Below are 25,642 nucleotides of genomic sequence, written 5' to 3'. Positions count from 1 at the left end.
AACAAATTATGGAATGACAGTGCTATAACATACCTTTAGTTTTGTGTCTCCACAGTGGACTTTTAGCCTAGGTTTTTAGTTCACTTTTCTCAACTAGAGTTTTGGGGTTTTTTTTTCTTCAGAGAAAATAGAAGAGAGGGGACAGTGCTCCCTCCCCTGCCCTCTGGCCCCTTTTTTGTCAATTCTGATTTGCCCGGGAAGAAAAGTAAACTTTCTTGAAGGTGGATTTTGGATATAGATGAAGTTATCAAACACAAGAGACCTTTCAGTTACATATCCCTAGTACAGGCTTATGGGGAGTGGTAATCAATTATGATAAGATGTAGAATCTTTAAGACGGTTCCTGGCATAGTAAGACCCGTGCAGGCGAGAATGTTAGTCACAGATTGGCACATGTTACCATGTGTGCCATGCTTAGTCACTCAGTCGTGTCTGACTCTTTGCGACCCCATGGACTGTAGCCCTCCAGGCTCTTCTGTCCATGGGGATTCTCCAGGCAAGGATACTGGAGTAGGTTGCCATGCCCTTATCCAGGGGATCTTCCTAACCCAGGGATTGAACCCAGGTCTCCTGCCTTGCAGGTGGATTCTTTACCACCTGAGCCACAGGGAAGCCTGCATGTTCCATAGATACAATGAAGGGCCAGATGTATAACTCAGGAAGTAGTGTAATGGACAGCTAGGAGAGGGGAAAGAGCGATTTTGTTGCAACACTCCAATTTTATAATTTTAGCTATATATGCGGGAGTGTCTTAGAAATCATATTTAGCTTTTTTGGGGGTGGGGGGATAGGATTCTCTCTGTAGCTGATGAGTTATTGAATAGCTGTAACAAATCAGTGTTCTAACATTTGGGAAGTGACTTGCTTGCTCCCATGAGCTCATGTTTTGCTATGAAAGTGAAATAGTGGTTGCTCTGTGGTTTTGAAACCATTTTTGTCAGTGCTCTTGTTGTAGAGCTGGTTCAGCTGTTTCCAGAAATCCCCTCACTGTCACCCCTACTTTCTTCCATTGCTTGATAAAGAGCTGATAAACAACTGAGAAAAAAGACTGTAAAAAGACTATGATAATATCGTGTATTAGAATGATAAATTTTGTACAGTTCACTAATACATTTTAAACCATTTAACTTGATTGGACTAGTTTCTTAGCACGCTTTTTTTAGCTGAAATATTTCTCTGTTTTAGCGTTTTAAAAGTTTGTTGTATGAAATCACGTTTAAAGTGGAGGAGAGGAATTTTAAAAGTCTCTAATAACATAGCTGAATTGCTACTTAATGATTCTTTTCTCGCCTCTCACTTTTGGCCCATGATCTCCAATTTTAAAGAAGGGTAGTGGGGTGCTTTTGCCATTTCATACTGTTCATGGGGTTCTCAAGGCAAAAATACTGAAGTGGTTTGCCATTCCCTTCCCCAGTGGACCACGTTTTGTCAGAACTCTCCACCATGACCCATCTATCTTAGGTGGCCCTACACGGCATGGTCCATAGTTTCATTGAGTTAGACCAGGCTGTGGTCCATGGGATCAGTTTGGTTAGTTTTCTGTGATTGTGATTTTCATTCTGTCTGCCCTCTGATGAATAAGGATAAGAGGCTTATGGAAGCTTCCTGATGGGAGAGACTGACTGAGGGGGAACCTGGGTCTTATTCTGATGGGCAGGGCCATGCTCAGTAAATCTTTAATCCGATTTTCTGTTGATGGGCGGGGCTGTGTTCCCTCCCTGTTGTTTGGCCTGAGGCCAGACTGTTGACCCACGCCTCCACCAGAGACTCCTGGACACTCACAGGCAAGTCTAGATCAGTCTCTTGTGGGGACACTGCTCCTCACATAGGCATGTATATGTGTGAGAGTTGGACCATAAAGAAAGCTGAGTGCCGAAGATTTGATGCTTTTGAACTATGGTGTTGGAGAAGACTCTTGAGAGTCCCTTGGACTGCAAGGAGATTAAACCTGTCAATCCTAAAGGAAATCAACCCTGAATATTCATTGGAAGGATTGATGATGAAGCTGAAACTCTTCCTTTGGCCACCTGATGCGAAGAACTGACTCATTGGAAGAGACCCTGATGCTGGGAAAGATTGAGGGCTGGAGGAGAAGGGGTCAGCAGATTGGTTGGATGGAATTACAGGTTGGATGGCATCACCAACTCAATGGACATGAATTTGAGCAAGCTCCGGGAGTTGGCGATGGACAGGGAGGCCTGGCATGCTGCAGTCCATGGGGTTGCAAAGAGTAGGACATGACTTGAGCCACTGAATTGAACTGGGATGGTGCTATTTTTACCCTTAATGTAATTTTAAAATTTTAGGAAGAGATTTTCCTAGCAAGATATTTTAATGATTTTCTTCACTGTGTAATTTCTATTACAGAAAGGCTTAAAATTTTATTTAAAAAACTTTTTTTTTTAAGAGACTTTCAAGATTTTTGAAATAGTTGCAATTTTTTGTCTGTGTTTCAGGAGGTAATAAAGATCTTTGTTGAAGACAACTTAACCTTCAGCTTACCTATCCAGTTCCGGCAGTCGGTCCTGAGGGAACTCTTTCAGAAAGCTCAACAGGGGTAAGTAAGTGAATTACTTTTTGATTTTTATGTAAGAGTAAGTGTGCATTTCCGACTTATCAAAAATGTCCCTCCAGATTACTTGTATGTCTCTCACGATGCTTTCACTTTATTTTTACTGTATGGAGAATTAACATGGTTAGAGGAGCCACTTTAATTTTCATCTAATTCTTTTTTTTAAAAGTGCTTGGGTAAAAAAATGTACACAGCAGAGTTTGATTCTGTTAGTTTGATTCAGATTAATCTGCGTACCTAAATTATCCCTTGGTAAATTTAAAACTTTCCTGTTTATTTTTTTTCCCCATTGACTTAAGTAATTATTAATGTGCCGGAATATTGTAAAAATCTTACCTCTCAAGAATAAATGGCCCATTCTTGTGATTTAGTTTTATAATATATGCTTTTCTGTTAAAAAATAAATGAGTGTATCTACTTTTGTATTTGACAGAAATGAAGCCCTGGATGAAATCTGTTTTAAAGTCTGTGCCTGTAACACAGTCCGTGATGTATTAGAAGGTAGAACTATTAGTGTTCAATTTAACCAGCTATTTCTTAGACCTAATAAAGAGAAAATAGACTTTCTTCTTGAGGTAAGACATTTTCCCCCCTTTGGTTTATAATTTCGCTTTGGGTTTTCCAGTGGCCTCCTAGCTGCCACGTCTGGAGCCCTCTTCACTGTCTTCGTCCCACTGCCTCTCCGGCTCAGGCGGTGCGGCCGACAGAGCATGCTTGCCCGCCGTGTCTGCTGCTGGAGCTCGCTTCTGCTTCTCCGCCATCACCGGGTTTTCCTTAGTCCTCCATTGACTTCTCCTTTGATCCCCCTTTAATATTTTTCTTTACTAAAGTTTTGTCCTTGGCTCACTCAGCTTCTTTTATTCTTCACCACTTTTATTCTCTTCCAAAACTTCAGTCACCTGCTCACTAAAAACGCTCAGATCATACCTCTTGCCTCTCATGTGAGCTCCATAATTTGTGTTTCTACCGGACCTCTCTCTCTCTGTAATAGTCTTAATGTAATAGACCTTGAGAGAAGTACATAGAATAGAGATAATACCATTTTGTTCCAAAACTACGATATTGCCAATGCTCTTAAAGTCCTTAAGGTGTCTTCCCACAGCCTCTCTGCTCCTCCTCGAGGACATCACTACCCTGCTTTTTTTGTGACAGTATTTCCGCATTTCTCATTACAGTTGTATCCCCTCTGTATGTACCCTTAAAGAATATTCTTAAATTTGCCTGTTTTCACCTCCATATAAATGAAATCATACAAAATAAGTTGTCTTTCAGGGAACATATTTGTGAGATGTTTTATCAAGTTGTATACAGATATAGTTGTTTTTTTTTTCCCCATTGCTGTAAGATGTTACAACATTATATAACCATGCCACAATTTATTTATTCTTATGGTTATGGACATTTGTGTTATTTACAGGTTGGGGTTATTCTGCTGCTTGAACATTCTTGTGCTTATATCCTGGTACACCCACATACCATTTATGTAACATTCCTGGAGAAAGTATATCTGCAATTTTACCATAAAGTTTCAAAGTGTTTCTGCCACTGCATGTATGAGAGTTTTTGTTGGTCGGGATCTTGCTGTCAGATTTCCTGTCTGGGTCATTGTATAACGGTATCTCGTTGAGGTGATTTTATTTACTTCCTTGTTGGCTGCATCGGGTCTTTGTTGCTGCGTGGGCTTTCTCTGGTTGTGGCCAGTGGGGTCTACTCTTGATTGCAGTGTGTTCATTGCAGTTCAGCTGCAGTGCAGTTCTAGCCCTGCATTGCGGGGCTTCTCACGGTGGCTTCTCTTTTTGCAGAGCGCAGGCTCTAGATGCACAGGCTCAGTAGTTGTGGGGTGGGAACTTAGTTGCTCTGCAACATGTGGGATCTTCCTGAACCAGGGATTGAACCGCTGGATCACCAGGAAGGCCCCCATTGAGGTTTTAATGTCCTTTTCCTTTCCCTTTATTTTTTGTTTCTTTATTTTATTTTCCTTCCTTTTCCTTTTTTACTGATGAGTTTAACAGCTTTTCATTTATTGTTTTTTGCATATACAGATTTCATCTTTTGAGGTGCCTGTTCCAAGTGATATGCCTCAGTTTTCTGTAGAATTGTCTTTTTTTTTTGGCAGGAGTTTTTAATATATCCTGTCCTTTACTAGTTTTAAGTATTGCAAGTATGTTTTCTGAGGTTCACTTTTAACTTTTATTATTTTAAAATTTCTTAATTTTAATATAATAAAATTTATCAGTCTTTCTCATAAAAGAAGAGATTAGTGAATTTCTGTGTCTTGCTTAGGAAAGCTTTTCATATCCTGTAGTTGTGAAATTGTCCTGTATTTTATCTTCTAAAACCTCTAGAACTTAGCCTTTTCACATTTCGGTATTTAATCCACCTATGATTGAATTTTGTGTATCATGGGAAGTAGGGGATCTGGTGTCATTTTTTTCCCTCACTTGTTTCAGTACCAGTTGTTGAAAGTTTCCTCTTTTTCCTACTGGTGTGTAGTGCTGCCTTGGTTGAATTCTGAGTGTCATATATACATGCGTGTGTGGGCCTGTCTCTGGGCTATTCTGTAACAGCTTTTCTGTTTGTTTACCCATCCATCACACCCATACCCTGGCTTGGTATCATCTGAAGCACAAACCTTGTTTTCCAAAGTTGTATTGGTTCTGGTTATCTTTTTACATTTTCTTGTAGACAGTAGACTCAGATTGTCAAGTTTCAGAAGTAAGCCTGTTGTATTTTTGTTTGAAATTACATTACACTTAAAAGCCAGTTTGTGAAAAATTAGTAGCATTACCATATTGAGTATCCTAATCCATGAGCTTCTATAGCTCTTGATTTATTTTGGCGCCCTTTAATGTCCTTTTAAAGCTTTATAATTTTTCCATAGAAGTCTTTTTTTTAATGAACTATAATTGAATTTGTATAATTGACTTTGTTTCCAGCTAGTAATATACAATTCACTCATTTAAAGTGTACAATTCAGTGATTTTTAGTATGTTCGTAGAGTTGTGCAGCCATCACCTCAGCCAGTTTGCCAACATTTCATTCCTCTGCCCCTGTAAGAAAACTTCTTAACCATTAGCAATCATTTCTCATTTTCCTCTCAATCCCTGCAACCCCAGGCAACTATTGATCTATTTTTTGTCCCTGTAGATTTGCCTATTCTGGACATGTCATATAAATGAACTCATAAAACACACGGTCTTTTGTAACTGACTTCTTTCACTTGGTATTGAAGACATTTCATCCATGTTGGAGTGTCCGTCAGCACTTCATTCCTTTTTATAGGTGAATAGTGTCCTACTGAATGGATACACTTACTCTTCAGTGTCTATTTTGAGTGTCCATTCATCACTTGATGGACATTAGTGTTGTTTCTACTTTTTGGCTCTTGTGAATAGTACTGCTGTACACATTATATAATTTAGCTTTTGTGTCAGCATATTAGAGAATATTGACAATTTGTTGAGGTTAGGATCTTTTATACTAATAATTTTTTGACTTCTTGTAAATAATATGTGGGTCGCCTAACCTAATAAATTCACAATGATATTTAAATAATATTATTTTTAGATGACTAATATTTTCATAGCTAAGTTGCTCTTTGTTTTCATTATTTTTTAAACTTTGGTTACCTCCTTAATCATTGGTTCTGTGTTCTTTAGCTATTATCGATCCTTCTTTTCAGCTATCCAAGATGAGTCTTCTCACTTTTCTGACAGGAACTACTGATTCTTAACTTTATCACTCCATTTAATTTGGGTCCATACTTTGTAAATTTCAGCAGGACTTGTTCATATGCTAAATAGATTATTCTTTACTGCATAATTCATAAGGTTATTCTTTACCTGCAGTTCTTGAAATGGTCACATTCCACTCCCTCTTCCCATAATGCATTCTTATTCTTTGGTCTCATTTCTTAAATTTCTTAACCAAATCTGTGACTGATCCATGTCTGAAAGGACAATTTGATTGTTTTTAAATCTAAACTTTCAAACTGTAGTATAATTATTTTGAAGTACCCATATTCAAATAAAAATTGTTCAAATTCCTAGGTTTGTTCAAGATCAATAAATTTAGAAAAAGCTTCAGATACTTTGAAAGGAAACATGGCTGCTTTTTTGAAGTAAGTACCTTTCTTTTCTTCTTTTTCTTAATTTTGAGCTTAGGTCTGTGAGAAGAATATCTTTTATTCCGTATCATTTTACATTTACCTTGCCTGTCTTCGTATAACCAGGTAGTAATTGGTGGTTGAGAACACTCACAGTTTAAATTTGTGTAGCCACATAAAACTTAGGATTCTTGCTGTTACCCTCTTTGTATGTTGTAGCAGTGAAATTATAACTTAGATAAGGACCAAAGAGAAATTTTAAAAACTGTTCAAATTATTGTTGTGCAGTTACTGAATAGTGGCTTTTAAACAGCTTATTAATAAAAATTGGTTATATGATTTTTTTCCCCAAACTAAAATTATACACTTCTTTGTTTTATAATATTTCTTACTGATCTAGGAATGTGTGTCTGGGTTTGGAAGACCTGCAGTATGTTTTCATGATTTCTTCACACGAGCTTTTCATCACATTACTGAAGGATGAAGAACGAAAGCTACTTGTTGATCAGATGAGGAAGAGGTCCCCTAGAATCAATCTGTGCATTAAACCCGTAACTTCATTTTATGATATCCCAGGTTAGATTTCCGAGCTCAAATTTTGGCATATTTTGTTCCTCAGGATATTTGAGGCTATCTTCTTAATTTTTTTTTCTATTTACACTAGAGCTGGTAACTAATAGCAAACCTGTCTTTTGAGGTCATATATTTCTGTAAGCAGTTAAGTTTTGGGAGTCTGCTGAGTATGGTTAATGGAGATGTAGGCCTGGATACATAAAAGAGTTTAGCTGCGGAAATAGATCTGCTGCTGTGTTCTTGAAGGTATAAACCAAGAGGGAAGAGGAGGGGTTACAAGCAAAAAACGGGGCAGGCTTGCATGCATTTCAGCTTTTATATCACTGTCTGCTGGCTAAACATTCAGCTTTGGCAACATGCCATTTTTGCCTTATTTATTTGATTATTTCTTCCATTGTTTTCTCTTATTTTATAAATGTAATAAAATATAGTGCTGCTTATTAATAAATACAAGCTTCAACACTTCAATATGCAGGGGAGACAGAATTCAGTTGACTGAACTTGTAGCTACTTTGGACCTCACTAGATTTAAGCTGCTTTGACTCAGTCGTAAAGGAAAAGAGTAATATTACCACAGATAAAATGCTGGCAATGCATTATTGAAGACTGTATCTGAAAGTTGAATTGTAATGAGGAATTTTAGTGATCAATTCTTGGCTCTCTGGGAAGGCAATGCCTCCAACCTTCTTATTCTCTCCCTTCGAAAAACATTCTTAATGTTTACTACTCAGAACATTTTAGAAGTGCTTTTAACACAGGATGTTCAAAAATAAATCAAATTTTTACATATATCCCACATAATTCTTTCCATGTAAAGTTACTGATTTTTATTGGTTTATATTTTCATTACCTTTATTTGATAAATGAAAACATAATACAAGTTGTGTTAGGCTTTTTATATGAGAGTAAAGTTAAAATATAGTTTGCATTAAGTTGGATAAATCAGTTTTCAAGATGAGAGAGACTTTTAACTTCTAATATTTATAAACATGCACAGTTTCTGTCAGTAAATTACCATTCTCATGTTTTTACGATTATGAATGAGTAACGAATGAATAACGTATCAAATAGTTATTAAATGAAAATCTCTTCTTCCTTTCTTAGCCTCAGCAAGTGTCAACATTGGCCAGTTGGAACATCAGCTGATACTGTCAGTGGATCCATGGAGGATTCGACAGATTTTAATTGAATTACATGGTATGACTTCAGAGCGTGAATTCTGGACAGTGTCTAATAAGGTAAGAAACTTCTGTTGAGAACAGATAAGAAAATTACCCTTGTTTTCTGATGTAATGTAATAGAAGAGCTGTTCCTTGAGCTTTTTGGGAATAAGAAGCCCTTTTATTTGTTAACAATTCATCAGTAACGTGAAAGACCTTCACACGACATTGTATTTTGAACATCTGTTGACAGAGAAAATGTGAAATAGGTTAAAAAAGATATTAAATCAATAACAACTAAAAATGAGTTAAAAAAATAAAAATGAGTTTATATTTCATTTGTTATGGCATCTACATGCATTTTCAGTATAGCTGTAAATATGTGTATTAGGTATGATATTTGTGCAGTCTGTAGCTAATACTTGCCCTACAGAGTATTTTTGGTTTAGTTTTTTCATGTCCTCTCTAAGTCTGAAGCCTGCAGGTTAGAATCACCTCATTAAAACTTCTTTATAGAACATTTTTAGCTTTAGATATTTTTAAAAATTCCCCCCTCGCCCCCCAAAAAATGCCAAGATAATGTTTCTGAAGTTGTCTAAGTTTTCCTGCATGGAAACTGCAAATGAAATAGCTTTTTAAACATTCAGTGGAATATAACTAGAGATACAAGGGAACTAGTTCACAGATGCAGGTAAAGTATAATACGGGGAATCTGCCTTTTGCACGTGCATCTTATTTGTTAGGTGTGGTCGTAGTGCATCCATGCTGTTGTGTCCAGCTCTTTGCAACCCCACGGACTACAGCCCGCCAGGCTCTTATGTCCATGGGATTTTCCGGGCAAGAATATTGGAGTGGGTTGCCATTTCCTTCTCCAGGGGATCTTCCTGACCCAGGGATTGAACCCAGGTCTCCACCATTGCAGGAGGATTCTTTACTTGCTGAGCCACTAGGGAAGCCCCTATAATAATATGAATGTGTTTCTAATATAGCTAGCTGCACACTCCCTCACTACTGAATGTGATAAAAAGCAGCTAGAAATTGATGTATATTCTGTGGGATTTGAACTTACAAGTGACGTGAAATGAAAAATTGGTCTCAATCTTAGCTGGGCTTCTGTAGCATTGAAATCATTATTTGTGTTCATTTGTATGGATAAGGAAGTGTACAGCATAAAAGTTATGAGCCAGAGTTCTGGTACTAAGTACCCAAGTGTGAATCCCAGTGCTATACTTAATTAGCTGTATAGTCTTCAGCAAGTTATTGAACTTCTGTGTGCCTCCATTTTCTCATCTGTGAAATGGAGATATAGTACCTATTTAATAATAACTTGTGAGTTATTGTGAGGATTGTATGGATTAATAGATATTAAACTCCTAGATTTTTTTCTTTATTTCTGTAGGCTATCCTTCAGAAAGTTCCAATCCATTTAACTATTTATTACTAGGTTATTATAGTGAATATGTTCATCTTGATTAGCAGTTCGTTGCGGCTATCATTGTCCTTTCTCTTTAAAAATGACCTTTGAATACTTTTATTAAATGGAGTTGACTGTTACTGAAGGATTGTTATCTAGATTTGGCTTTGTGTGTGTGTGTTTATGTATTTTTATTTCTTCTAGTGGGAATTACCTCTTGTCTATAGTAGTGTCATCCTGGGAATTAAAGACAATTTAACAAGAGATTTGGTTTACATTCTAATGGCCAAAGGTCTACACTGCAGTACTGTTAAGGTGAGTAAATGTATACATTGACCTCTGGTTAAGAATGTGCTTTATTAATTTAGGATGAAACCAGGAATCAGGATCAGTTTTATTTTTCTGATCTTAAAATCGTCATTGTAGGTGTGAAAGGATATCTGAAAAGGCATTTTGGTTTATTCTTTTCCCTTTATCCTCATAACTGTACAAAAATGGTCTTGGACATATGGCTTCTTCTCTATTTCTTTTAAAAAATTAGACAACATGAATAGTTCTTATTTGTATTTAGTATTACGTTAGTGGAGAAGGCAATGGCACCCCAATCCAGTACTCTTGCCTGGAAAATACCATAGACAGAGGAGCCTGGTAGGCTGCAGTCCATGGGGTTGCTAAGAGTCGGACACGACTGAGCGACTTCACTTTCACTTTTCAGTTTCATGCATTGGAGAAGGAAATGGCAACCCACTCCAGTGTTCTTGCCTGGAGAATCCCAGGGACAGGGGAGCCTGGTGGGCTGCCGTCTCTGGGGTTGCACAGAGTCGGACACAACTGAAGTGACTTAGCTGAAGCAGCAGTAGCATTACGTTAGTAAAAGATTGTATTTCAAGCTAAAAACAAAGATCCTTAATATCACTTCTGTAGATTTTACATAAGGAATTTGTAATCTATTGGGAAGTAGTCTGGGCTGGAAATACAGATTTGGGAATCATCATAGATCACGCTAGGAGGATACACTAGGATGTCTAGCATTGCGTCCAAGAAACAGTGGCATGGAAGAGTATAGTATGCGAACCAGACTCGTGGAGTCATGATAGCTAAGGGGATAGAGGATGTCAGGTAGAGGGAATGGACAGTACTAGGCTGTAGCCCCGAAGTCCAGTTAGGTAACTGGAAGGTACTCAGTAGAGTGTGCCATTAGAAGTTATTTAGTAAGAGCCATTTCTTCTTCATGACATGAGGGATAGAAGCCAGATTATAAGAGCATGTGGAAAGAGAGAGAATAAGCGATGGCTGTGTTTTGGAAAAATTAGAAGGAGATGTGTAGGAAAGGGCTTAGATCATATCCTATTTGTTTATTAGTCAGTTATATAGGCTAATAGGGTTGTGTGCAGAATTTTAGAATGTGGAACCTTGTGGAAGGGGGTAAGGTCTAATTCTGACTGTCTTAGGTGAAGGGTATTTAATCATGGTATTTTATACCTGTATAATATATGTTTATTGTATGTAACATTTATATAAACCTTTTAGTTTTGTTATAGTTTATGTAAAACTTCTCTAGTAATACAGCATGCATATTATACTGATTGTTTATTGAATGTTTTTTAAAAATTACAGGGAATTCCCTGGAGGTCCAGTGGTTTGGACTTATGCTTCCATTGTAGGAGGCATGCGTTTGATGCCGTGTCAGGAAGATCCCCTGGAGAAGGAAATGGCAACCCACTCCAGAATTCTTGACTGGCAAATCCCATGGACAGAGGAGCCTGGTGGGCTACAGTCCACAGGGTCGCAAGAGTTGGATATGACTTAGTAACCAAACCATCATATATATCTGCACCACCACCACGGAGAACTAAGATCCCACATGCCACGTGGTGAAGCCAAAAAATATATGTATATAAAAGTATTAAATATTTATTGGAATAAGTAATGCAGAGATGATAAGTAAAAAGGTGATAATCTAGCCTCACTCCTCGAGATAACCAGTGTTCACTGTTTAAATTAATTCTTTGCTTTGTTCTGTACTTATAAAGACATTTTTCTCACTTCAGAGGAAAGGTGATTCAGACCATTTTGCTATTCTTTTTATAGGACTTTTCCCATGCTAAACAGCTGTTTGCTGCTTGTTTGGAGTTGGTGACAGAATTCTCACCAAAACTTCGTCAGGTCATGCTGAATGAGATGCTGCTTTTGGATATTTATACGCATGAAGCTGGAACAGGGCAGTCAGGAGAGAGACCTCCTTCTGATCTTATTAGTAGGGTGCGAGGATATCTGGAAATGAGGCTTCCTGGTAAGACACTTTCACAAAGCCAAATTTCAGGATTTTAATACTCAAGTAACTGTGGGGAAGATTCTAAAAGAATATTTACAGGACTTTTTAACCATCAGTGAAAAAATTAATTTTCTTTTAGAACAATTCAGATGTGGAGTTCACTCGAGAACATTGGGGGAGGTGTAGAAAACTGTTCTAGGGGTGCTATATATTAGTACCGAAAATATATTTGTTACAGTTCTGCTGATGAGATGTTTGAAATCAGGGGGTCTGCAGGGCCATGCTTCCTTTGAAGGCTGTTGCTCCTCTGTAGTCTCAAGTGGCTCCCAGCAGCCTTTGGCATTCCTGGGCTTGCGGCTGCATCATTCGTCTTTGTCTCTTTCACGTGGCCTTCTCGTGTGTGTGTGTGTGTGGCATTTTGTGGCCTTCTCGTGTATATGTCCGTCCGTGTCCTCATCCCTGTCCCCACCTGTCTTCTCGTAATGGCACCAGTCACTGGATTTACGGTCTGCCCCGATACAATGTGACTTGTACATTTTAACTAACACATCTTCAAAGACCTAGTTTCTGAGTACGATCACCATCTGAGGTTTCATATGGACATAAATTCTGAGGGGACACCTTTCAGCGCACTATAGAAATTATATTGCAGTTTTAAGATATTCTGTTAGAAGAATCAAAATGTCCTTGAAGCTGCATGTTGAAGGTTTATTTCCTCATTGCTGCCATAGACAGCCCTCAAAATGATTGCCAGTGGGTCAGAAACTCACTTGTGCTCACTTTGGGAACAGGTTTGGCCGGTCCAAAAATGTCTTAGGAAAAGGGGCTTAAATAAGAATTATCATCTGTGTTACATATAATCTTGCTTAGTTAAGTAAAATTAAGTTTCTTAATTTTGCATATTTTAATAATAATTAGAGCATTTCACAGAGAAGGCAGTGGCACCCTACTCCAGTACTCTTGCCTGGAAAATCCCATGGATGGAGGAGCCTGGAAGGCTGCAGTCCATGGGGTCGCTGAGGGTTGGACACAACTGAGCGACTTCACTTTCACTTTTTACTTTCATGCATTGGAGAAGGAAATGGCAACCCACTCCAGTGTTGTTGCCTGGAGAATCCCAGGGACGGGGGAGCCTGGTGGGCTGCCGTCTCTGGGGTTGCACCGAGTCGGACACAACTGAAGTGACTTAGCAGCTTAGCAGAGCATTTCAATCATACTGTACACATTTAATACTATACACAGTAAAATTTATGTTGTAGAAGTATCAAGGAAGGTGCTAATAATGTGTCCAAACCAATGGCTGCTGGTTTTCTGGAGCCTTTTGAATTAATTGTTAGTAACATTGTGTTTTCTTAAAGACATTACGACTTTTAGCACTCTAGAGATAGAATTCCTTTGAGTTTTAATATGTCAGTGCCCTTCAGTATCTTAATAAGAATTGATTTAATTAATATATACTGTCAACAGAGTGTTTTCTTTTTAAAGGTTGAAGATTGGTTTTGTCATATGTAATTTCTCTGAAATGAAAAGCAAAAACAGTTTTTAAAATCCTAACATCTATTGAGTGCTGCTAACTATATGTCTGACATTGTTCTAAGAACTTAGTAGATAACTGATTTAGTCCTCACGGCATCTCTATGACGTAGCTGCTTCTTTAATTATCCCTGTTTTGTAAATCAAGAAACGAAGGTTAAAGAATTTGGCCATGAAGTAAGAGACAAAACTGTGTTTTGAACTCATCAGTCCAACTTCACCCTATGCTTTTACTCTTGGAATCATTGGCAACGCCTTCATATAATTACAGTCTCTTGGTACTACCTTGTTGTCATTTGAATAGTTTGGGGTCACATACTTTTCCTTCCCTTCATCCTTCCTTCCCTCCCTTGATTTATTGAATATTCATCTGTTTTTCCCATACTTTGTGTTGTAAACAGTCTTGGAAATGAGAAGGGAAAGGGTGTACTGTTAGGAAGAATTGATCCCCACTCTAGATGCTAATTCTTCTATAAGAACGATTGTGGACCCTCTAATGAGAAGTGCCCAGTGAAGACAGGAAGCCTTGGAGCCAGATGCTGTCTGGCTTTCCTTTGGCAAAGTGTGTAGTGCGCAATGCACAGTGGGACGTTGTGCACGGGATATTAAATTTACTTGTGTCTTCATTCCTTCTTTAAGAAGATAATGCAAAAAAAAAAGATAATGCAAAGAGTGTATTCTTATTTAATTTTTCTGTGTTCCTATGCCTCTTTTTTGTCGTTTCCAGTTGCTTTTTTGGAATAAAGTGAGGTATTAAACTAATAGCCACAGGTACAGACTTTTTAGAAAGACTGAAAAATCTAGCTCTCCCCATTTTAAGTGTCAACGTTGTTATTTAGTATTCAGTGGGTTTCTTTTCCTCTTTCTTGAAATACATTAAAACCTGACTATTATATACTTTGAGCTATAAAAATTCAGTTGTATTTAATATTATATATTTCAAAGGAAATAATTGTCAAACAATTCTGACTGACTTTTTTCCTCATATATTTATTTAAAATTGTTGCTGGTATAATATTTTTTGAATGAGTAAATGATTTGTGTCATGAATATTTATCATGCTTTACTCAGAAAAACTATTAAAAATGAAAAATATTAGTTTAGACTTACTGCAGGTTTTACACATCGTTTACCTGTTTCTGCACTCTAAATATGCTAGCAGGTTATACTGTACCATCATATATTTGTTTTGTTTGTATGGTTATTCTCCACACATTTAAATTATAAATTTGTAGAGGCTAGATACCAACACCTACACTTCTACAGTAGAGTATTAGGCATCTTAAGGTGTTAGTGGAGAATTTTGTTGATTAGTAGTGGAAACTGTGGCAGTCTATTATTGGAAAATATTAGACTTTCTAGAAGAAAAGTATAAAATGTTAGTGTTTTTCTATTTTTTTCATCTGTAACTGTTGTTTTTCATTTACTCAACTGGAATCTGAGCACCTATTTGCTTTTTTCTTTTAATGTTATGGTAGTAATTTTAACTACTTTCTTCTTTGCTTTTTAGATATTCCTTTTCGCCAAGTTATTTCTGAGGAGTGTGTGGCTTTTATGTTAAACTGGAGGGAAAATGAATACCTTACTCTGCAAGTTCCTGCGTTTCTACTCCAGAGTAATCCGTTTGTGAAGGTAATTCATGTTTAATCTAAATAAAAGAATTATTAGGGTGGGATTATTGGACCAATTTCCTTAGATTTGTACTCCTTAGGGAACTTATCTAGTTTCTAAGTTTGAATATAAGTGTGGACAAATATATTGGTTTGCAGGTAAGAATATAGTTTTTGATAATTAAGGCACTTGAGTTTGCCCTCTCTTAATATTTTTTTCCTAGTAACATATAGTTATGAAAATGTAAGCAAAAATTATTTTGTTAACAGACAACATTTTGGTATAATCCTAAACTAGTGAGGAGTTAATTAGTTTTTCTTGATTGATGTAGTCAGACCCTGCCTTTAGCTCTGGAGTACCTGGGGTAGAACTGAGGGAGCCGCCAGGGATGAACTGTGCCCATTTCCACGTGAGCACCTTCAGTGCAGTTCAGTCGCTCAGTCGTGTCCGGCTCTTTGCGACCCCATGAATCACAGCACGCCAGGCCTCCCTGTCCATCACCAACTCCCGGAGTTCACTCAAACCTCATGTCTGTCGAGTCGGTGATGCCATCCAACCATCTCATCCTCTGTCGTCCCCTTCTCCTCCTGCCCCCAATCCCTCCCAGCATCAGGGTCTTTTCCAACGAGTCAACTCTTCGCATGAGGTGGCCAAAGTACTGGATGCTTTAGCATCACTCCTTCCAATGAACACCCAGGACTGATCTCCTTCAGGATGGACTGGTTGGATCTCCTTGCAGTCCAAGAGACTTCAAGAGTCTTCTCCAACACCACAGTTCAGAAGCATCAATTCTTCGGCTCTCAGCTTTCTTCACAGTTCAACTCTTACATCCATACATGACCACTGGAAAAACCATAGCCTTGACTAGACGGACCTTTGTTGGCAAAGTAACGTCTCTGTCTTTGGATATGCTATCTAGGTTGGTCATAACTTTCCTTCCAAGGAGTAAGCGTCTTTTAATTTCATGGCTGCAATCACCGTCTGCAGTGATTTTGGAGCCCCCAAAAATAAAGTCTGACACTGTTTCCACTGATTCCCCATCTATTTCCCATGATGTGATGGGACCATATGCCATGATCTTCGTTTTCTGAATGTTGAGCTTTAAGCCAACTTTTTCCCTCTCCTCTTTCACTTTCATCAAGAGGCTTTTTAGTTCCTCTTCACTTTCTGCCATAAGGTTGGTGTCATCTGGATATCTGAGGTTATTGATATTTCTCCCGGCAGTCTTGATTCCAGCTTGTGCTTCTTCCAGCCCAGCGTTTCTCATGATGTACTCTGCATAGAAGTTAAATAAGCAGGGTGACAATATACAGCCTTAACGTACTCCTTACCCTTCCTCAAAGCCTGTTAAACTCTCTTAAGTTGATGCCTGATTCTTATTAGTGTGCTTGCAAGGTCACTTTAGTTGTATCTGACTCTTTGTGACCCTATGGACTGTAGCCTGCCAGGCTCCTCTGTCCATGGGGATCCTCCAGGCAAGAATACTGGAGTGGGTTGCCTTGCCCTCCTCCAAGGGATCTTCCCAATCCAGGGATAGAACCCGAGTCTCTTATGTCTCCTGCATTGGCAGGTGGATTCTTTACCACTGGAAGCCCCCTTATTAGTGCGCATGTTTGGTATTAGTAATTATTTCCATGTGAAAGAATTCATTCAGTGAATTGATGGTATGTTGTTTATTTTTTTTTTTTCTTAATTGCATCTCTCCTGTACCACTGAAAATACTTCTCTGTGCAGAGAACTTGAAAAATACGGAAAAAAAAAAAAAAAATACGGAGATGTTTTCCCTAAGAAAACAAATCTTTCATTTGTTAATACTGTGTTTGCCCTGAAGAAGCAGTGAGCTTTTCTCCCTTTCTGGTCTTAGAGTTTAAAAAGAAGTTTCACGATTTAAGACTTTATGTATGCATTTCATCCCAAGTTTCTTTATTCTTTTGTAAAAATGCTTATTTATTTATCTTTGTTGCTGCCCTTGGGATTTCTCTGGTTATGACGATTGGGGGCTTCTCATCGTGGTGGCTTCTCTTGCTGCAGAGCACAGGTTCTAGGGCGCACGGCTTCCTAATTGCAGCTTGTGGGCTTAGGTGCCCTGCGGCACGTGGGATCTTCCCTGACCGGGCATCGTACCTGTATCCCCTACATTGCAAGGCAGATTCTTAACTTCTGGACCACCAGGGACGCCCTTATTCTTTTCTTAATGCTTGTATTACCTTTTGTTGTTCTTATCTGCCCTCATCTCATCTTTGGTACATGGTCCCTTAGATTGATGGCTGTCTGGGAACCTTGCAAGATTTTTACATTTGTCTTCGGTTATTTGTTTCTTCCTTCTTATTTCATGTATGTCTTTTGAAAAACAGTTCATTTTATTTCAGCTCTTTGGAGGGTTACTGATTTTTTTGGTTTTCCCTCCTTTTTTGTTTTCTTTCTGATTGTTCATAAAAATATATTGTTGTCCGTGAATTATCCTTCTCTTTGTAATTTCAGACTTTGGATTATACCTGTGTTTTCAGTCAGTTTTGTGAGATGGGAGTTCCTCATATTTAGGGAATTTTTCTGATTATGCCCAGCAGTCCCTTAGGCTTTAGTAAGCCCTCATGTGAGACCATTTTGTTTCATGATGGTCATGTCCACTGAGAATGGTGGCTTGGTATTAAGATGGTGCTGTAGCTTCTCTTTTTATTCATCTTAGCAGTGAATTCGGTGGAGCCGTGCACCAGAGAGGTTGGCTGCATGTTTGAGGGCCCGCAGTGCAGAAGGCTGTGCTGTCGGTTACCTAACCCTGGGCTCGGTTAGCCCCTGCTTCCTGCACTTCCCCCCATCTGTCTGCAGAGGAGGAAGGGTAAGGGGTGACCTTGCTGCAGGGCCACTCAGGCGTCCCATTGTCTCATCTGGGTTAGGGTTTTGCGTGCCTTCTTCCTTAGCTGGCCCCTTGTTCCCTTGTTAGCATAGAGGAGAAAGTAGAGAAAGAAGTCTAGAGTGTGGGATGTGTATTAAAAATTATACAGTGTAGAGCACCTTTCAGACTTTGAATTTCATGTGGAATATTAATACACATGCATAGGGAAGAGTCTGGAAGGCTATTAATAGTCATTATCCCTGGGTAATGAAACAGTAAGTGGTTTAAATCAATTTTATTTTCCATTCTGTTATGTATTTTATTTCTTTAAATACCTGCTTATCACAAAAAGGAAAGAAGCTCTTAAGCATGTGACTAAAGACCTTTCGAAATAGTAAAAACTGTCCAGCCTCCCTCGCAGATCAGGGTGGGAGTAGTGTAGTCTAGGAAAATGGACAGCGTTGATGGGCACTTGGATTATCGGAGGCTGGCTGGTGGGAGGAGGAGGAGAGGTTGGTGCTCACTTAGGTCGCAGTGGTGCAGGACAAAGGCCTGGCTTGGGCCGAGCCCGCCAGCCTCTTCAGGTGCGGGAGCCTCTCCTTGCTGGCCTGCCCTCCAGCCTGTCCGCAGTGCCAGCGTGCTCCCAGCCCGTCCTCACGGCGCTTTCTCACGCTCCTGCACTTCTGCCGGGGTGTGTGCTGTGTGTGTTCGTTCTGGATCCTTCTCCACCTCAGGTCCTGAAGGCTGCCTTTGTTCAGACCGGTCCCTTTCAGTAATCTGTGCTTCCTTAATTCTGCCTCCTCACATCAGCAGTAGTTACATCCCCAGTGGCTCCCATTTTCCTTAGAGAAAAGTTGCTCTAAATCTTGTTCCTCTGTTCTGCCAACTTCAGTGTCTATATTTTTTCCTCATTTTTTTCATTAAAAAAATGTGTGGGTGTGAGTGAAATTTAACCACTATTTTAATCTCATCTCTGGGCTTTTATAGTTAACACTGTCATGTATATATTCCATTACAGGCTTTTTTTTTTTTTCAAGTGGGATCATAGTAAGTGTATTTAGCAACTTTTCCCCCCCACTTAATAGCATGTCTCTTTGCCTTGTTTCACTTTTATCCTCATTAGACTATGCTGTTTTTGTTCTCCTTAGACTGGTTGTTTAGAAACAAGGTTTGTAATGTGGTGGAACCAGAGGATCCTCTTCCCAGATCTGATTCAGATCTGTCAGTGTACAGCGAGCTCTGAATCCCCCAGTGGTCAGATAGAGGCCAGCATCAAATACTGTGCTTCCTCTGTGCGGCCAGCTTCGATCTTTGTTCAGATGTTCTCAGGAATAGAAATGGCATGTATGACATTACAGATTATCTTCTGTGTGTTTTCTGTTTTTCATGTTATAGCTTGGACAGCTTTTAGCAGCTACATGCAAAGAACTTCCAGGCCCTAAAGAAAGTAGACGGACTGCTAAAGACCTTTGGGAAGTTGTGGTTCAGATCTGTAGTGTGTCCAGTCAACACAAACGAGGAAATGATGGCAGAGTTAGTTTAATAAAGCAGAGGGAATCTACATTAGGTATAATGTATCGGTATGTTTCTATCAGTTTATTTTTTAAGTTATTTATACTATTTTGTACTGTTCTAAGAACGTCTGTCATTATCCTTGTGTATCATAAAAATGGACAATGTAAGAATTCTCTGGTGCTGATCTGGGATGGACTTGTCTAATAGCACCAACTTAGGAAATACCTGTGTATTTCCTATCAACAGTGTCTGGTTGGATAGTACTGAAGATGTCACATGTAATTAAAACAGGAAAGACATTTTATTAGGTTGGTATAACAATAGAATATTATACTCTTTTATACATATAGAACTGAAAAGTTAGGACTAGAACTTCACCTAGAATTTACTTTCTTGTTTTTATTTTGAATTTCTGGTATTAAATGTATATACAAAAATTTGTGTCTTTGTAGGAGTGAACTGCTTTCTTTCCTCAAAAGATTAAGGGTAAGTTTCGTAAAAGTGGGTCTAACTACTATTGCTGATTTCTGAGGATATGATAAAAAAAATTATTGAGTGTTAAAGTGCTGATTATTTAAGTAATCTGTTAATGTGCTTTTTATCTTTGGTGATCATTTTTTTTGAGGATGGGATAGTCTGAATGGAGAAGTTTATTTTGCACTTACCATACTCTGTTTTAGTGAGTACAGTAGGTGTTTTTAAATTATAAAGAAGTCTTCATAATAGGGCTAGGTATCTGAATCCTAACTTTAATTCTTTTGATAGGATTAATATCGTATTTGTTTATTGGACATAGATTCCACTCTTTAAATTCTATTCTGTAAACAGCTATGCCACACAGCTTGTGGGATCTTAGTTCTCCCACCAGGGATCAAACCTGTGTTCCCTGCAGTGGAAGCATGGAGTCTTAACCACTGAACACCAGGAAAGTCCCTGAATATTAGTTTGAGGAATAAAAAGGCAGTTGTTTTTAGAGGTAGCTGGAAGTACTAGTGGGAAGGAGTTCTTTTAATTCAATTTCAAAAGACGTGGGAGGACAGACACCTAAATTTGGTCATTTTTGTGTTAATTGTGTGTTGTGATTTCTTTCATGAGATTAAAAATAATGTTAATCTCTAGTGTACTCCTAACTAAAGCAGGTGATAACTTTCAAAGGGGTAAGAATCTTTTGAAGGAAAGTACTTGATATCCTTGAGGCTGATAGAGAAATATTAAGATATATATAATATTTAAGGATTCTTTGTTTTCTTTCTCATAGGAACCATTGGTTTTGACTATTATTTTGTCACTCTTTGTGAAACTTCACAACGTCCGGGTCAGTATTTTCATAATTTCATCTAAAAAATTTTTTGAAAGAAAGTTCTTTTTAAATCACACTCTTTTTTTTCTTTTTTTTTAAATAAGGAGGACATTGTGAATGATATTACAGCTGAACATATTTCTATCTGGCCATCCTCCATCCCCAAGTAAGAAGTATTATAGCTTACATTTTATTAAATTGTTTTATATATATATATATATAAACTATCCTGACTGATATAGATAAACCTGAATAATTTGATTAAAAGACTGCAATTTGTTGCGACTTTGTAGCCAACTTCATATTTCTCTATTACAGTAATGATCTTCCTAGAAATTATGCATCAGGCATAACTAAGAGCTGAAGTGTACTAGCCTTAGATTGAATCAGTGGCACCCACTCCAGTACTCTTGCCTGGAAAATCCCATGGACGGAGGAGCCTGGTAGGCTGCAGTCCATGGGGTCACTTAAGAGTCGGACACAACTGAGCGACTTCACTTTCACTCTTCACTTCCATGCATTGGAGAAGGAAATGGCAACCCACTCCAGTGTTCTTGCCTGGAGAATCCCATGGACGGGGGAGCCTGGTGGGCTGCTGTCTATGTGGTCGCACAGAGTTAGGCGCTGAAGCGACGCAGCAGACAGTCTCAGTAATCCTGATTTCTTGTCAGTGGTGGAATTAGAAAATGGAGGCTAATAAAAGGATGACGTTCTACCTGGCTTTTCTAATACTGATTGTCAGAGGTCCCCAATTCTTTTTCGTTACCTTAAGAAATTCTTTAATTACTTTAAGAACTCTTCTCTCTTCCTTTTATCACCTGGGAACCACAGTAAGAGGCGGACAACTAAGGGGAGAAGACAGTGTTCTTCCTTTTGTGGAAGAAGAAACCGTTTACATTTTTCTCTTCCCACAGATGTCAGCTTCTTACTTAGGAGAGTCCATTTGTTTCCTCACATAAATGACTCTTCTTTTCTCCCCTAGCCTCTAGTCATCTTCTTTGTGCCTGAAGGGCAGGCACAGAAATCTAGGCATATTTTATTGCTCTTAATAAAGGCATCTCTGAAGAAGAAAAGATTGTAGTAAGTGGGTAAACAGTCTCAGAGATGGGAAGCTCTCTCGGACAGGGATTTTGGAGGACCCCAAGTGGTGAGTGACCCTTGCCTACACTTACAAGGCTTGGTTCCCAAAGCAGCACCGTGCTTCCTGAAGCGAATAACTGCAGATATTTTTATGTAAAATTTGTAAAATAGCAGTCCATTAATCAGGTAGAGATCATTCTGCTTGTTTTTTTTGACTATGCTGAGTCTTCATTGCGGTGCACAGGCTTTCTCCAGTGGTGAGGGGGCTCTGGTTGCAGAGTGTGTGCTCCAGAGCCCCGGGCTCACCAGTTGTGGCGTGGAGGCTTAGTTATGCTGTGGTATGTGGGATCTAGAACCCGTGTCCCCTGCTTTGGGGCGCTGGGGAAATCCCCGTTTGCCTTTGGTTATAATAAGTCTTAGGTGTTACTTCTTCAGCCTAAGTTTAGATTATAAAGTACTGATTGATTTTTTTCAGTGTGTGTTTATAAATGAGGCAGTGGTTTGTCATAGAGGTTCCGAGCCAGACTCAGAGAGCTTGAGGCCCAGCCTGTCCACTTACCAGGTCTCCTGCAACCCAGATCTCCTGCATTGCAGGCAGATTCTTTACCATCTGAGCCACCAAGGAAGCCCTTAACTTATTTAAATAATCATAAATAAATTAGTTGTAGGCTTCCCTGGTGGCTCAGCAGTAAGGAATGTACCTGCAATGCAGGAGCTACAGGAGACACAGGTTCGACTCCTGGGTTGGGAAGATCCTCTGGAGGAGGGCATGGCAATCCACTCCAGTAATCTTGCCTGGAGAATCCCATGGACTGAGGAGCTTGGCAGGCTCAGTCCGTATGGTCACAAAGAGTCGGACATGACTGAAGTGACTTAGCACAGGGAGTTCCCTGGTGATCCAGTGGTTAAGAATCTGCCAGCCAGTGCACGGGGACAAGGTTCAGGAAGGTTCCTTGGTCCCGGAAGATCCCCAATGCCAAGGGCAACTAAGCCGGTGTGCCAAAACTACTGAGCCTGCGAGCTGCAACTGCTGAAAGCCTGTGTGCTCTGGGGCCTGCAAGAGCAGCAAGAGAAGCCAGCACAAGGAGAAGCCCACGCACCTTGACTCCAGAGCAGTTCCTGCTCACTGCAGCTAAATAAAGCCACTTGCAAAAATGAAGACCTAGAGCAGCCAGAAACAGATCGGTTTGGGTGTTTGCTAGTAGCACCACGGTACTTTCCCACTGCACTGGGAACAGTGGTGGAGTGTGGTAAAAGTTAGCTCCTCAGGCAACAGAGATCGTCCTTGTCCCCACTGCACTGGGAACAGTGGTGGAGTGTGGTAAAAGTTAGCTCCTCAGGCAACAGAGATCGTCCTTGTCCCCACTGCACTGGGAACAGTGGTGGAGTGTGGTAAAAGTTAGCTCCTCAGGCAACAGAGATCGTCCTTGTCCCCACTGCACTGGGAACAGTGGTGGAGTGTGGTAAAAGTTAGCTCCTCAGGCAACAGAGATTGTCCTTGTCCAAGTTCATCTCGTAAACGATAGAGCCGGGACTTGAACTGTGGTATGCTTCTGAATCAAAAGCCTGTTTTCCCTACCGTTGGGTCTCACTGCTTCCGGGAGGTAGGAGCTGTGGTTGTGTTTCCTGGGTGCTGGCCTGGCTTTTCTCCTCACACTTCTGTCGTCTTATTCTGTGTCTCAGAATTTCCAGGTTTAACCAGGCTCAGAGCAGCTGGCTCCATTCCCCTCTCGTTTTTTGGATTCCTCATTGCTTCCAAATGCATTGCCGAGATGACACTTGCCATATCTTGCCCCTAACCCAGTGAAACATCTAATCCAGAGGCGTAAGAAGCCACAGGATGGATTTAAGGCCACATATAGCAGTGTTGTTGTTTGAACCCTTGGTTTTTGTAGCTTTCTCTAGATAATAGAACTTAAAAATCATTTGGAAAATTTTTCTCAGTGTATCTCTTTAAAATTTTGTTGCCTGTAAGTTATGCATAAACAGTGGAGATAGGGTCATATCCTACCACCTTTTTGTGCTTTACGTTGTAAAATGTTTAAAGATACTCTTAGAGTGGCCTGGTTTACCTTCTTTGGCATTTTGGGGAAAGGAAACAAAAATCAGATTGTTTTCAACCCCATATAAAAAGTTAGCTGATCACACGTCCTCCGATTTAGTTGTTTTGATAGTTTTAAAATATTTACTGCTAGTAATATTTAGCATTGTATTTATGTTCACTTAAATTTTGACTCTTTTGTTTGTTTGTTTTAATAAATGTGTGTATAGATTTGTGAAGTTGACTCCTAAATTATGTGTATTGTTTTTCCTGTAGCCTCCAGTCAGTGGATTTTGAAGCTGTAGCGATCACAGTGAAAGAGCTAGTTCGGTATGCCCTCAGTATAAACCCAAACAACCACTCCTGGTTAATTATTCAGGCGGACATTTATTTTGGTAAGTGACATGTATCACTGCTGTGTGTTTGTAGCTCTTCTAGAAGTGAAAATAAATATGTTACACTTACTATTACAGTACTTTATTAAACTTGAGTCTTGTTTTTGACATTCTCTAAATCTTCTTCCAAGATGAAATTGAGAGTAATTGTTACTGTTATATGTATGCATTTTTCTGAATCTTTGATTCAGGTGTTTTTAATTTTATGTTGACCACCTTTTTCTGTTTTTTTTTTTTTTTTTTTCCCCCATAGTAAGTGATCATCTGAAAAGTTGGTAAAACATTCTTAGGAGGTTAAAATTTAGTTTGCACAATTGCTATTTTAAAGGTTCTAAAATGTGTCCAGGCACTCGATAATTATTTGTGTTCATGGGAAGAGATTTGTTGCCACCCAGTTTTAGCAGTAATTAACTCAGGGCCAGTCTTATTTCATCTGTACCCTCACCTGCATCATCCTTGCTTTCTTCTGGATTATTTTTGAAACAAACAATGGCCAATTAACAAATATGTCTTTGTTTTTGGCTGTGCTGGGCCTCGTTGCCGTTTGAGGGCTTTTCTGTTTGCAAAGAGCAGAGGCTGCTCTCCAGTTGCAGTGCGCGGGCTTCTTTTGTAACAGCACAGGCTCCAGAGCCTGGGGGCTTCAGTGGTTGCTGCACGTGGGCTCAGTCGCTGTGACCCGCAGGTTCCAGAGCTCAGGCTCAGTGGGTGTGTGGTGCCTGGGCGTAGTCGCTCCCAGGCATGTGGGATCTTCGTGGATCCAGGATGGAGCTGGTGTCCCCTGCATTATTGCAAGGCGCAATCTTAACTACTGGACCACCAGGGAAGCCCAATAATTGCCAACTTTAATGCTTATGGTTACCGTAGCCCTGCAAAGAATTTATTTTCAGGATCTTAATATCTTTATTCAGAGTAAATTTTCTGATTCTAAACTGTCTCAGAAAAATAAGATCTGTTTCTAGTATAGGCATTTGGGAAATATATGCCTCCAAGTACTAAGTTCTGCACTAGTAAGTTTGACAAGAAATCTGAGGTAAAATTTTGGCTAATCGAAAACAATCTATATATAGGGCTTCTTTAAAGTGGTTGAAATAATAAAGCCAATTTTTCTCATTCTTGCCCTGGCTAAGCGTCACCCCTAGGTCTGTGGTTTGAATCTGCTTTGTCGCACATGAAGTAATAATACCTGACCCTTCACAAAAGAGGCCCTGTCTTTTTAGCTGCATATTTAATGACAG

The 25,642-nt window shown here is 39.3% G+C and overlaps 1 protein-coding gene across 1 annotated transcript in view; it reads left to right on the top strand.

Moving 5' to 3' along the window:
- The window catches only part of INTS8 (integrator complex subunit 8), a 44,889-nt gene that overhangs the window by 12,818 nt on the left and 6,429 nt on the right, over nt 1-25,642 (top strand). The window contains 13 exon segments of the mRNA NM_001102556.1: nt 2,457-2,557; nt 3,006-3,147; nt 6,622-6,692; nt 7,078-7,253; nt 8,355-8,488; nt 10,029-10,139; nt 11,916-12,117; nt 15,143-15,264; nt 19,472-19,656; nt 20,044-20,077; nt 20,850-20,906; nt 20,996-21,057; nt 24,289-24,407. Coding sequence (NP_001096026.1) covers nt 2,457-2,557; nt 3,006-3,147; nt 6,622-6,692; nt 7,078-7,253; nt 8,355-8,488; nt 10,029-10,139; nt 11,916-12,117; nt 15,143-15,264; nt 19,472-19,656; nt 20,044-20,077; nt 20,850-20,906; nt 20,996-21,057; nt 24,289-24,407 — 1,516 coding nt within the window.

This window comes from Bos taurus, chromosome 14, assembly GCF_002263795.3.
Source record: "Bos taurus isolate L1 Dominette 01449 registration number 42190680 breed Hereford chromosome 14, ARS-UCD2.0, whole genome shotgun sequence".
Lineage (NCBI taxonomy): Eukaryota > Metazoa > Chordata > Mammalia > Artiodactyla > Bovidae > Bos > Bos taurus.
The sequence above is the reverse complement of the archived record's forward strand: the minus strand, read 5'-3'. Positions and strand labels throughout refer to the sequence as shown.